The following is a 14114-nucleotide window of genomic DNA, read 5'->3' as shown; positions in this document are numbered from 1 at the left end:
TCTTCTATGTCCTGGCACCCCAATTGTGGAACCAGCTTCCCCCTGAAGCTAGGACAGCAAGAGTCCCTGCCCAACTTCCCAAAAACACTACCTCTTCAAAGATMACCTTAAATAATCCCACAACATCCCTCCTCCCACAATAGTTTATTCCCCCTTACAAGCTTTGCTGATAGCTACTTTACTGAGGAAAAATGTACTTATGTAGTTGTCCCACATAGCTATCACATAGATGAACGCACTAACTAAGTCGCTCTGGATAACAACGTCTGCTAAATGACAAAAATATTAATGTGTGTTTCAATCAAGTGGTTTTAAATATATTTTTCTTTACTTTCCAACATTGTTTAAAACTGATGTTTGTAATCAATTTACAATATGTTCAAACTTTAAATCTATACTGATCAGGTTTCTCGGTTTTAATAACACTTTTTAATGAGAGGAACTCCCAAGAAGCTACCGGTGCCAAGAGCAAAACACTAGCACCCCCCCCCCCACAGCAGACAGTATCTCCTGAGGTCCAGAGTCAAATGCTCTATACACTCCACTGGTTACTGATTGAGGTGACCGATCATTGTGACGATATGTCATAGTAGTAATCCCTCAGTCTCGGCTCAACAATCGCAAATCCAGGCCTTTCATCCGCCCTGTAGGAGATAAACAAACGATAAGTACACAGTATAGTGTACTATACCAGAGCCATAGCATCAACAAGATGCCAGATAAGCAACAATAATATCCAGATAGTCATTTCCACTTTTGCCTCAGAACAGTGGTGTAAATTACTTAAGTATAAATACTTTTAAGTACTACTTAAGTAGTTTTTTTTTGGTATCTGTACTTTACTATTTATATTTCTGACAACTTTTACTTTTACTCCACTACATTCTTAAATAAAATAATGTACTTTTTACTCCATATACTTTTCCTGATACCTAAAAGTAATTGTTACATTTAGAATGCTAAAGCAGGACAGAATTATGGCACCTGTCAATATAACACTTTGTCATCCCTACTGCCTCTGATCTGGCAGACTCACTAAACACAAATACTGTGTTTGTAAATGATGTCTGAGTGTGCCCCTGTCTCCGTAATTAAAAATAATACACAAATTGTGCCGTCTGGTTTGCTTTATATCAGGAATTTGATGTATAGCATTTACTTTAACTTTGTATGAAAATGATGTACTTTTTCTACCACTGTACTTACGTACAATTAAAACCAGATACTTTTAGACTTACTCAAGTAGTATTTTACTGGGTAACTCACTTTTACTTGAGTCATTTTCTGTTAAGGTATCTTTACTTTTACTCAAGTATGACAATTGAGTAGTTTTTCCCACCACTGCCTCAGAACACAATATTGCTTGTAAGTTATGGGATAGTTCTGCTATCTCCCTTTCTCCATTGTCATACTGTATGGAAACTGTAACAAGGTTTTGGATTATATTTTCTTCCCACAGATAGAACAGGGTTTTAGAAGAAACTGTAGCCTAAGGTCAGTGTTAGATTTGACCTCCTAACTACTGAACCAAGGCTAGATATTATTCATACTCATAGTTATAATTCTCTTCTGATTCTAGATCTGTAATTTGGGCTCCCTTCCTCACTCACTTGTATGTCCAGCACTTATTCATGAGGTCATACATCTCCGCGGGACAGTTGGGGGGGATGTCCATGCGCTCACCATTCTCGATCATCTGGATCACCTCATTTCCTTTCATGCCCTGGGGGGAACAGAGGGTGACATGATGACACCACTCACACACTGATGGCATACCAGACAGAGGCAGTCCCAAATGGCACCCTATTCCCTACGTAGTGCACTACTTTTAACCAGGGCTCTAGTTTAAATGTAGTGCGCTACTTTTGACCAGGGCTCTAGTTTAAATGGCACCCTATTCACCCTTTTAAAAGTAGTGCACTACGTAGTGAATASGMTGCCATTTTGGGACACAGACAGACGTGTTGCAAAAGTGCTTAGACTGACTGCTACTACACAACAGGGGACTCAGACTATTAGAATAAGCCATCGCTTAATGTGTCATTATGTCAAATAAAGGCCCAAGGATGTGTTGTTCTCCCTGTATACACTGAGTGTACAAAACATTAAGAACACCTTCCTAATACTGAGTTGCTACTGCACCCCCCCCCCCCCCCCCCCGTGTTTGGCCTTCAGAACAGCCTCAATACGTCGGGGCATGGACTCTACAAGGCTTGAAAGCTTTCCAAAGGGATACTGCCCATGTTGACTCCAATGCTTCCCACTGTTGTGTCAAGTTAGCTGGATGTCCTTTGGTGGATGACCATTCTTGATACACACAGGAAACTGTTGAGCTTGAAAAACCCGCAGTGTTGCAATTCTTGATACAAACCGGTGCGTCACCATTACCATACCGTTCAAAGGCATTCACCCTCTGACTGGCACACATACACAATCCATGTCTCAATTGTCTCAAGGTTTAACAATCCTTCTTTAACCTGTCTCCTCCCCTTCACTACACTGATTGAAGTGGATTTAACAAGTGAAATCAATGAGGGATCATAGCTTTCACCTGGATTCACCTGGTCAGTTTATGTCATGGAAAGAACAGGTGTCCTTAATGTTTTGTACAGTCAGTATAAAAACTGAATATTTCATCCTAGTCCTAGAGACCCACAGGGGGGCAGGCTTTTGTTCCAACGCAGTAGGTCTACTAGCATGCCTGCCTCTACTAATCTGGCGTTAGATGACAGTAGGTCTACTAGCATGTCTGCCTCTACTAATCTGGGGTTAGATGACAGTAGGTCTACTAGCATGTCTGCCTCTACTAATCTGGGTTAGATGACAGTAGGTCTACTAGCATGCCCTCTACTAATCTGGGGTTAGATGACAGTAGGTCTACTAGCATGCTGCCTCTACTAATCTGGGGTTAGATGACAGTAGGTCTACTAGCATGTCGCCTCTACTAATCTGGGGTTAGATGACAGTAGGTCTACTAGCATGCCTGCTCTTACTAATCTGGGGTTAGATGACAGTAGGTCTACTAGCATGCCTGCTTCTACTAATCTGGGTTAGATGACAGTAGGTCTACTACATGCCTGCTTCTACTAATCTGGGGTTAGATGACAATAGGTCTACTAGCATGCCTGCTTCTACTAATCTGGGGTTAGATGACAGTAGGTCTACTAGCATGCCGCTTCTACTAATCTGGGGTTAGATGACAGTAGGTCTACTAGCATGCCTGCTTCTACTAATCTGGGTTAGATGACAGAGGTCTACTAGCATGCCTGCCTCTACTATCTGGGTTAGACGTTTCGAAGCATGATTATAAATAACCCTTTATGAAAATGATTTAAATAACAAAGTAACAACCAATGTACTAGGTAATGTATCTTGTATGGTGACGTAATGTACCTTGTAGGTGATGTAATGTACCTTGTATGGTGACGTAATGTACCTTGTATGGTGATGTAAGTACCTTGTATGGTGACGTATGTACCTTGTCGGTGACGTAATGTACCTGTTATGGTGATGTAATGTACCTTGTATGGTGATGATGTACCTTGTATGGTGATGTAATGTACCTTGTACGGTGATGTAATGTACCTTGTATGGTGATGTAATGTACCTTGTATGGATGTAATGTATCTTGTATGGTGAGTATGTACTTGTAGTGTTGCTTGTACGGTGACGTAATGTACCTTGTATGGTTGATTAAGTTACCTTGTATGGTGATGTAATGTTACCTTGTATGGTGATGTAATGTACCTTGTACGGTGATGTAATGTACCTTGTATGGTGACGTAATGTACCTTGTATGGTGATGTAATGTACCTTGTATGGTGGTGTAATGTACCTTGTATGGTGATGTAATTACCTTGTATGGTGACGTATGTCCTTGTATTGGTATGTATACTTGTTATGGGATGTAATGTACCTTGTATGGTGACGTAATGTACCTTGTACGGTGATGTAATGTACCTTGTATGGTGACGTAATGTACCTTGTATGGTGACATACTGTACCTTGTATGGTTTCATCCCTAGCGTGTACGCCTCCCACATCAGGACCCCAAAGCTCCACACTCACTCTTACAGGAGAACTTGAAATAGTTCATACACTCTGGGCGTACCATTTCACTGGCCACTTCCCATGGCTTTTGCCTAGAAATGGGTCGAATCAAACATCAGGGAATGGATTAATCCTAACCCTAGAGAGCAGGGTCGAATCAAACATCAGGGAATGGATTAATTCCTTAACCCTAGAGAGCAGGGTCGAATCAAACATCAGGGAATGGATTAATCCTAACCCTAGAGAGCAGGGTCGAATCAAACATCAGGGAATGGATTTCAGTTTCCCCTCCCCACTCAGACCACTGACTGGCAGTCCTAGCTAAATTCTTGCTTGAGAAATTGCTCTTTGCTAAGAAGCTATTTTTGTTTGTTTTTATTCAAAATTGTCAAAAAATAATCACAGTAAGGTATCTACTTGTTCTTCAGAAATGATTTTATATTGAAATTACTGTAGAACTGTTCACCCGACTGTCATTGTGGACAGAGTCTCTCTTGAAATATGCTTTTATCTGGATCAAGAAAGGTTCAATAGAGTTTTCCTAGAGTTCATGATGGTCAAAACTCAGTTGATGTGCCAATCATTTCCTCTTTTAGGATAACTTTTTAGGAGTTCCAAACTCCTTTCATACTGTATTCGATCGATCTGACAGGACAATTAGAAATAAAAATCGGGGATAGACTTTAGAAGATGAGGCACAGACAGTCTGAACTTCGCCAAGGGGTTAAGGGGACGACAATAATTATATCTGAATTGAATACCTTATAGTAGTTCTCCTCCTCTGTGAGAGCCTTGGACAGACCAAAGTCGCTGATCTTGGCATAGTGCTGGGTGACCAGCAGCACGTTCCTGGCCGCAAGGTCCCTGTGCACAAAGTTGTGCTCCTCCAGGTACTTCATGCCCATAGAAACCTGGTGCACCAGCTCTGTGATGTTCTTAATGGAGATCTGTCTGTGGACAGGATCAATGGCTGTAAGTGACACTGAACACTGAATTATACTGTATCTCAGGTGTAAAACTCCAGTCCTCGAGGACCGAGTGTCTGCAGGTTTTCGCTTCTCCCTTCTACTTAATTGATCAATTAAGGTCCCTGATGAGTTAGGAACTCCCCTCACCTGATTATCTAGGTCTTAATTGATGAGTTAGGAACTCCCCTCACCTGGTTTAGGTCTAAATTGATAAGTTAGCAACTCCCCTCACCTGTTTGTCTAGGTCTTAATTGATGAGTTAGAAACTCCCCTCACCTGGTTGTCTAGGTCTTAATTGATGAGTTAGGAACTCCCCTCACCTGTTTGTCTAGGTCTTAATTGATGATGTTAGAAACTCCCCTCACCTGGTTTCTAGGTCTTAATGGATGAGTTAGGAACTCCTCACCTGGTTGTGTCTAGGTCTTAATTGATGAGTTAGAAACTCCCCTCACCTGGTTGTCTAGGTCTTAATTGATAGTTAGGAACTCCCCTCACTGGTTGTCTAGGTCTTAATTGATGAGTTAGGAACTCCCTCACTGGTGTCTAGGTCTTAATTGATGAGTTAGGAACTCCTCAGCTGGTTGTCTAGGTCTTAATTGATGAGTTAGGAACTCCCCTCACCTGGTGTCTAGGTCTTAATTGATGAGTTAGGAACTCCCCTCCCCTGGTTGTCTAGGTCTTAATTGATGAGTTAGGAACTCCCTCACTGGTTGTCTAGGTCTTAATTGATGAGTTAGGAACTCCCCTCACCTGGTTGTCTAGGTCCTCAGTGTGATGAGTTAGGAACTCCCCTCACCTGGTTGTCTAGGTCTCAGTTGATGAGTTAGGAACTCCCCTCACCTGGTTGTCTAGGTCTTAATTGATGAGTTAGGAACTCCCCTCACCTGGTTGTCTAGGTCTTAATTGATTAGTTAGGAACTCCCCTCACCTGGTTGTCTAGGACTTAATTGGACACAAATTGAAAGGAAAAAACAAAAACCAGCAGACACTAGGCCCTCCATGGAATGAGTTTGACACCTCTGTGTGTAGCTCTAAGATTACGGTTTTGGGTTCTAAGGGAGAGGGAAGGAAGAAATCCCTTAGAACCCAACATCAAATATCACTTGTACGCCGGCCAGCTTCACCATTTAGCCAGCTTCGCATAAATGTTAACGATCTGTCATGAAAGGCTGGAAGTAATATTGGAGTGGGAAGGTTGTGATATGTAAATGGTATTAGTGAAGACAGGATGTTTAACCATATTGGTGTATAGGGTGCTAGCCTAGGAGGCTGAGGCGTGGTCCTGTGGCCCATTGTGACATAGCTACGTGGCTCTGCAACCCCCGTCTGCAGGGGTTGAACAGCCTGACCGCGCACCTCCCAAAGATTCTGCGTAGGCGGCTGCCATTCAACTACTTAAATGTGATGACGGATAAATAGCTTTAGCCGCGGTGAGAACTCGAAAAGTATGAATGCCAACAGACACATATTCTAGAACAAATTCGGTTTGGATGTTTAAAAACGTAGGTTTGGGATTTGGCCTTACACCATAATTGTCAGACTGATGGAAGTACAGTACTACCGACGAGTGAGACTGACTGGGGAACTTACTTGTGCCTCTGGAGGTACTTGTGGAGCGGCCCCAGTTCGGCCAGCTCCATGACCAGCATGAGGCTCTCGGCCTCGCAGATGCCGATCATGCGGACGATGTAGGGGTTGTCCAGCTGCTGCATGACGTTGGCTTCCCGCAGCATCTCCTCCTTCACTGCTGGGTTGTTGTCGTCATTCTTCAGGATCTTCACTGCCACCGGCTTCTCTGTCCTGGGGAGATGGAGAGATGACATCACTGCTTAGTGGAAAGCTAATGGCCAGCATATTTTTTATGATGATGTTGACGTGATGTTTTTGAGAATGTGCATTGTGCACTTTACTTACCTTCTATGTAACTTTGTACTATTGTTGCTGCTAATGTTGATAATTAGTATTGGTATATTTACAGTATTTTGATGGCTGCCATGCCTGAAGCACTAGCATTGTATGTAGTACCTTTGTGTGCAGTATCTCAATATCATTGTGATTTAATGTGTTTTTTAAAATATGTTTATTTTTACATCTCATGTGCTCCTTGATGCAAAACCAATTTCCCTCTGGGATAAATAAAGTTGAAACTTGAATTTGAAGCTAGCTACTTTATAGCCAACTGAAATACTAGCTGTTACATACACGTTTAGCAGTTATAGTTTTGTGMMTTTTTTTCTTTACCTTTATTTTGACAGGGAGGGATGCTATTAGTGACATCAATAATTTCAGGTTATTTCCCCAATGTGTGAGGCTAGCTAGTTGTCTGACCTCTGCTGCAGCATCCTAGCTAGCAGTGTTGTAGGCCAGTCTACAGTCGTTCTCAAGACCACAAATTGAGTGTCTCGGTCTTGTCTTGGTGTCAGATACATTTTTACCTGGTCTTAACTCGGCCTCGGACAATGAGGACTCATTATTTTCCCGAGACCAGCCAAAACCAGCGGAGTCAGTCAGAGCATGAAATCGCTTCGCCTGGCCAAATACCCACACTCCTTTGATGACAAATTAATATCTTATTGCCTATGAAACCTTGGCTTCCTGTTTTACTGGTAACATTACTGTCCTTTTCTTTCATTTAAAAATATTCTCAAACTTGTCGCTCTCGTCAGAATTTCCTTAATTTGCTGTTAGGGAAGAGTTGGGCAAATTGTTTGAAAGTTGGGCGCTCACTATTAGTAAGACAGGGGGAAGTTATAACATACAGTACCAATGAAAAGTTTGGACACAACTACTCATTCAAGGGTTTTTCCTTTTTTTTTTGTTGCTATTTTCTACAAAGTAGCCACCCTTTGCTTTGATGACAGCTTTGCACACTCTTGGCATTCTCTCAACCAGCTTCATGAGGTAGTCACCTGGAATGCATTTACATTAACAGGTGTACCTTGTTAAAAGTTCATTTATGGAATTTATTTCCTTCTTAATGCGTTTGAACCAATCAGTTGTGTTGTGACAAAGTAGGGGTGGTATACTGACGATAGCCCTATTTGGTAAAATACCAAGTCCATATTATGGCAAGAAGAGCTCAAATAAGCAAAGAGAAATGACAGTCCATCATTACTTTAAGACATGAAGGTCAGTCAATCCGGACATTTTCAAGAACTTTGAACATTTCTTCAAGTGCAGTCGCAAAAACCATCAAGAGCTATGATGAAACTGGCTCTCATGAGGAACGTCACAAGAAAGAAAGACCCAAAGTTACCTCTGCTGCAGAAGATAAGTTCATTAGCGTTACCAGCCTCAGAAATTGCAGCCCAAATAAATGCTTCACAGAGTTCAAGTAACAGACACATCTCAACATCAACTGTTCAGAGGAGACTGTGTGAATCAGGCCTTCATGGTCGAATTGCTGCAAAGAAACCACTACTAAAGGACACCAATAAGAAGAAGAGACTTGCTTGGGCCAAGAAACATGAGCAATGGACATTAGACCGGTGGAAATCTGTCCTTTGGTCTGATGAGTCCAAATTGCCTACGCAGAGTAGGTGAACAGATGATCTCTGCATGTATGGTTCCCACCGTGAAGCACGGAGGAGGAGGTGTGATGGTGTGGGGGGTGCTTTGCTGGTGACACTGTCTGTGATTTATTTAGAATTCAAGGCACACTTAACCAGCATGGATACCACAGCATTGTGCAGCAATACACCATCCCATCTGGTTTGGGCTTAGTGGGACTATCATTTGTTTTTCAACTGGACAATGACCCAAACCACCTCCAGGCTGTGTAAGGGCTATTTGACCAAGAAGGAGAGTGATGGAGTGCTGCATCAGATGACCTGGCCTCCACAATCACCCGACCTCAACCCAATTGAGATGGTTTGGGATGAGTTGGACCGCACAGTGAAGGAAAAGCAGCCAACAAGTGCTCAGCATATGTGGGAACTCCTTCAAGACTATTGGAAAAGCATTCCAGGTGAAGCTGGTTGAGAGAATGCCAAGCGTGTGAAAAGCTGTCATCAAGCAAAGGGTGGATACTTTGAAGAATCTCAAATATAACATATATTGTGATTGGTTACTACATGATTCCATATGTGTTATTTCATAGTTTTGATGTCTTCACTATTATTCTACAATGTAGAAAAATAAAGAAAAACCCTTGAATGAGAAGTGCGTCCAAAATTTTGACTGGTACTGTGTATACTATATATATATATATTTTAAATCTATTAAGTTAGTGATAACTATTTCTGTAATTTCCCTCATCATACATGTATTTCACCATTCTTAATGTCAAAAGAATACATATGTTTTTCTGAAATATGAACACAGAAAAACTGGTCATTTTAAACTCTTATTAATGTTAAATTAGCTACCAGATGCTACTGCAGCGGAGGTCAGCTGACCCTATCTAGCTTAGTCTTATGCAGTGACATCACCTGCATTAAGACATGATATAATTGTTGTCACTGAACTATGACATCTGGTTTAATGGTATTGGCGGGTTGACAGTGGTGTCTATTCTAAGTATGGGAAATATTATGAATCATAATCATATTAGGTTGTATTGTTATTGGACTATCCCTTACATTTGTTTTAAGAATATGAAATTGGAAACAGCAATTCATAGCTGTGAAGGTTACGTACTTCCTCATTTTGTAGATGCCCTTCATGACAGTCCCAAAGTTCCCAGAGCCCAACTCTCCATCTTCCAGGAAGAGCTGTTTGCGGTCCACAGTGGAGGTCCTCAGCTCGTCTGGGTCAGCGTAAGGACTCTCGTACACCTCTGTGTCCATTGGCATGGACTCTGAGACAGGACACACACCCCATACAGTGTGATAACATCAATTTCGATTCAATTCAATACAACTTTTGGGCTGCAGCAGTGCATCAAAATATATATCTCACAAATACAATAGTGGGCCACTCCAATCAGGATTTGTCTCAAAAGTTATGACCCCTCCCATCACTCACCTTTGCTGACCATATTATTTGGAGCCCTGGTGTCATAAGGGTTGAGGTTATCTGTGGTTTTGCTGTGAGAGGCACCCCTGTCCTATTACAGGATACAATAAGAGAGGGGTCAAGGTACAAATAATATTGATGGTACATAGATAATTTGGAGAGAACACTGCCGGAATGTAACCTGAAATGGTTTGATTGGTTGGTTGATTGATTGACACACAGAAGCATAAACTCCCCTTGACCCTCTCAAGCAGAACACCAATCTCTGTCTTCTTCATGGATCACTTACTACAGTGAATTAAAATACACCACTGTTGATGTGGTTGACATTTGTGTGGTTTTTAAATGGGAGCTTCACATAGTTTGGTATGTTGTTTGTCACCTTCAGAATACTTTGAATACCTTTTTTTGGTTGTGCATGAAAGACATTTTTTTCTCTCCAAATTCACACATCTCACTGTAGATGATGTCATCAGGTGATTTTAAAGGTGAAAGGTGGGGTGGGTCACTGGAGATTACTATTGAGTAAAAACAATTTTCTCTCATTTCAATGTGGTTTTCCAAATGGAGTTCAACTCTAATTCCAGTGTGTGTACTCTAAATTAGACATGGCCAGAGCAAGGAGTTTGGGTAGCCAGGCTTGTTATATCAATGTAGGTCTACAATGTAGATATACAACTGAATCCATTTTTTTTTTTTMTTACATTGATTTGTGTCTCAGTGTGCGTGTCACTGCAATTACAAGGGAATCCATGAAGGAGAAGAGACTCTGCATCAACAACAACAAAGTAAATGGAATGAATGATTCACGCAGAAGGTAAAAGGGAAAACCAAGGGCAGATGTCAGGAACTTTAAACACATGCGTTTGAAGGAGGGCTACGGGAACAAATGTAACCAAGAGCCAGCTCACTGACCATTTTGTCCCTTACCCCTGCTTTAAGGCATGGCATGCCTAAATTAGGAAGCGTTCATTAGCTTAACTACCACTTGAGAAATGTAACCCCATGGGACTGAACACCAAGAACTGAACTGGTTCACTTCCTCACAACTTCATCTCTATGGAAACAACATCACATTTTTTTTGCAATGATAAACAACTGTCTACACTACGGAGTACTATGAGATCTCAATGTTTTCATAAGGGTTTTGTAATTACCCAAAGTGACCTCTAGGTGGCGTACAAGTTCTAATAGACTGTAATGATGTCTGTTTCCCTCAGGTTAGTCCTCAATTATTAAATGTTAAAACATATTTTAAAAAGAGTAAAGATCCTTGGATAAAGGAAGATTGTATCACTTTATAAACTGTGAATTTCCAAGAAATTATATGAAGTTCTTGTCAAGAAAGACAATTAATTCTCACAGTTGGAGATCATGATGAATAAACATGAACATCAACCAGAAGTAATTCTACGAGTCAATTGTAATATTTAATTCAATTTAAAAATCCTAAGTGTGAAATTCCAAATATTGTCTGAACATATTGCGTTGATGAGTAATTAGTTGATTTATTATCATGGGCCTTTCTCAAAATCATGTAGCACAGTGATACTATATTAAAGGTACACTCACCAAGATGACATCAGTCACACCAAGGTGACTTCCTACTTACAGACAACAACATAATCACAATTAAAATCTGACTAGACTGCCATTAATGGGCCTTCACAATTTGCGCTCTCCCATTTCCACATTGGCAAGATGTTAGTTTGTAAGTAGTAAGACCTGTCGTGTATGATGACGTCAGTCATGCAGGCTGTCTCTTTAAGGGCTCGATTAACTTCGTATCGCGGAATCGCTATAACGTTCACGGTAAACGCTGCATATGCTGGACTCAATAGGAAATTACCTCCTTTAGATTTAAATAGCTCTATAGCACAGAACTTCCACGATACGGATTTAATCGAGCCTGAGTCAGTCGGGCTACATTCAATTGATTACATTTCTAAGGTCATCTATTCACACTTTTAATTTCTTGGGGGAATGTGAGGGGGATATGAATGGAGGAAAGAGTGCAGGTAAATTTCAGAGAGGGGTGTTAGTATGTAGCAATCCACACTTTAGCAAAAATCACACTTTTGAGTGTTAAGGGTTGGGGGATGCACGAGGCCTACTGTACCACTGTAGGGGTTAAGAGGGGGGATGAGGTGTGTTAGGGCACCTTTTTTCGACCAGGTATGGGTATGGAGTAGGATTTGATTCTGGTGAGCATTCCACCTGCCGCTTCCAATAGCTAGAAACCACAGTTTCAGAGAGGGTCATGTTATTAAGGGAAATGGTTATTTAAAGTCTGTTTAGTTGTGGGGGAAAATGTTAGCTCACATATGAACAAAAGGTGCAACGCTGAAACACTTTTTCCCTCATCGGAAAGCTCTGCAAACAATGCATWTTTTTTTTTTTTTTTCATGTATTCCTGTAACATTTGATCATTTAACGACACCGGGTTGGAATTCAATCAAATCTGCAAAGTGAAAACCTGCACTGTGTGGGGTAAAAGCATTATTTCTGTTTCACATTCAAGCTCATTTTTAAGTAATGTTATCATTTATACAGTGTTTACTGGGTGAAACCAAACTAAACTCATTAAGATTTTTTTAAGTTAAAATGTTCTCATGTATGGAAAAAGACATGGATGATTATTTAGCCAGATAAAACTTCCTACTGGGGATTATGGGCTGTTTAAAGATAAACCGGACCATGGATTACAGTTTCTCATGGCCCGTAGACTACTTTCAGGGTGAGGACCCATCTAACATCAAGTTGTAAAACCCTGAACTTCCCCTTTTAATAAAGTATTTCACAAAGAGGAGGGAAGGTAAGCATTTGGGAAATTCCTTCTCCGTATTTTATCATGAAGTACAGTACAGTGTGAAAATGATCATGTGAAAACTTGATCGATAGGATGTGTGCTTGTTTGATAAAGTAAAGGGCAATAAAGTTTGTAAAAAAACAACACATTCTGTATTATTGAAGACTAGACCAAACACCAGATTGATGCATGAAAAAGCTCATAGGCTTGCCTTCAGAAAGTATTCACACCCCTTGACCTTTTCCACATGTTGTTGTGTTACAGCCTGAATTTTCAATTGATTGAACTGAGTGGCCTAGTTACAGTTTTGGCTTAAATCGGCTTGAAAAGCTATGGCAAGACTTGCAAATGGCTGTCTAGCAATGATCAACCAACTCTTCAAACAGGGCTTGAGGAATGTTTTAAAGAATAATGGGCAAATATTGCACAATCCAGGTGTGCAAAGCTCTTAAAGACTTACGCAGAAAGACACACAGCTGTAATTGCTGCCAAAGGGGATTCTAACATGTATTGACTCAAAGGGTGTCTAATTTTCCATGAATAAAAAATAACAAAGTATAGAATTTTTCTTCCACTTTGACATTAGAGTATTTTGTGTAGATTGTTGACAAAAAAACTTAACAATACAAAATATGGAAAAAGTCAAGGGGTGTGAATACTTTCTGAAGGCACTGCAATAAGGAAGTACTGTAAGTGATGTGTAATATGTCAGCATTATATAGTGTAGTAGAGGGTATTATATAGTGAAGTAGAGGGTATTATATAGTGAAGTAGAGGGTATTATATAGTGATGTAGAGGGTATTATATAGTGTAGTAGAGGGTATTNGTAGAGGGTATTATATAGTGTAGTAGAGGGTATTGTATAGTGAAGTAGAGGGTATTGTATAATGTAGTAGAGGGTATTATATAGTGAAGTAGAGGGTATTATATAGTGAAGTAGAGGGTATTATATAGTGTAGTAGAGGGTATTGTAATAGTGAAGTAGAGGTAATTATATAGTGTAGTAGAGGGTATTATATAGTTGAAGTAGAGGGTATTAAATGTGATGTAGAGGTATTATATAGTGAGTAGAGGTATTTGTATAGTGAAGTAGAGGGTAATTATATAGTGTGTAGAGGGTATTATATAGTGAAGTAGAGGGTAATTATATAGTGAGTAGAGGGTATTATATAGTGAATGTAGAGGGTATATAATAGTGTAGTAGAGGTATTGTAAGTGAAGTAGAGGGTATTAATAGTGTAGTAGAGGGTATGTATAATGTAGTAGAGGGTATTATATAGTGTAGTAGAGGGTATTATATAGTGAAGTAGAGGTTATTATATAGTGAAGT

General features: G+C 40.4%; 1 protein-coding gene across 1 annotated transcript in view; it reads right to left on the bottom strand.

Annotated features, from left to right (window-relative positions):
* Positions 1-219: 219 nt before the first annotated feature.
* syk (spleen tyrosine kinase) overlaps positions 220-14114 on the bottom strand; it is a 30626-nt gene continuing 16731 nt past the window's right edge. The window contains 10 exon segments of the mRNA XM_070439613.1: positions 220-644; positions 1611-1723; positions 4005-4066; positions 4069-4107; positions 4110-4142; positions 4748-5001; positions 6609-6818; positions 9657-9816; positions 9984-10065; positions 12136-12207. Of these exon segments, the coding sequence (XP_070295714.1) occupies positions 569-644; positions 1611-1723; positions 4005-4066; positions 4069-4107; positions 4110-4142; positions 4748-5001; positions 6609-6818; positions 9657-9816; positions 9984-10065; positions 12136-12207 (1101 nt within the window). The 3' untranslated portion in view covers positions 220-568.

This window comes from Salvelinus sp. IW2-2015, linkage group LG4q.1:29 (genome assembly GCF_002910315.2).
Source record: "Salvelinus sp. IW2-2015 linkage group LG4q.1:29, ASM291031v2, whole genome shotgun sequence".
NCBI classification, from domain to species: Eukaryota; Metazoa; Chordata; class Actinopteri; order Salmoniformes; family Salmonidae; genus Salvelinus; species Salvelinus sp. IW2-2015.
The sequence above is the reverse complement of the archived record's forward strand: the minus strand, read 5'-3'. Positions and strand labels throughout refer to the sequence as shown.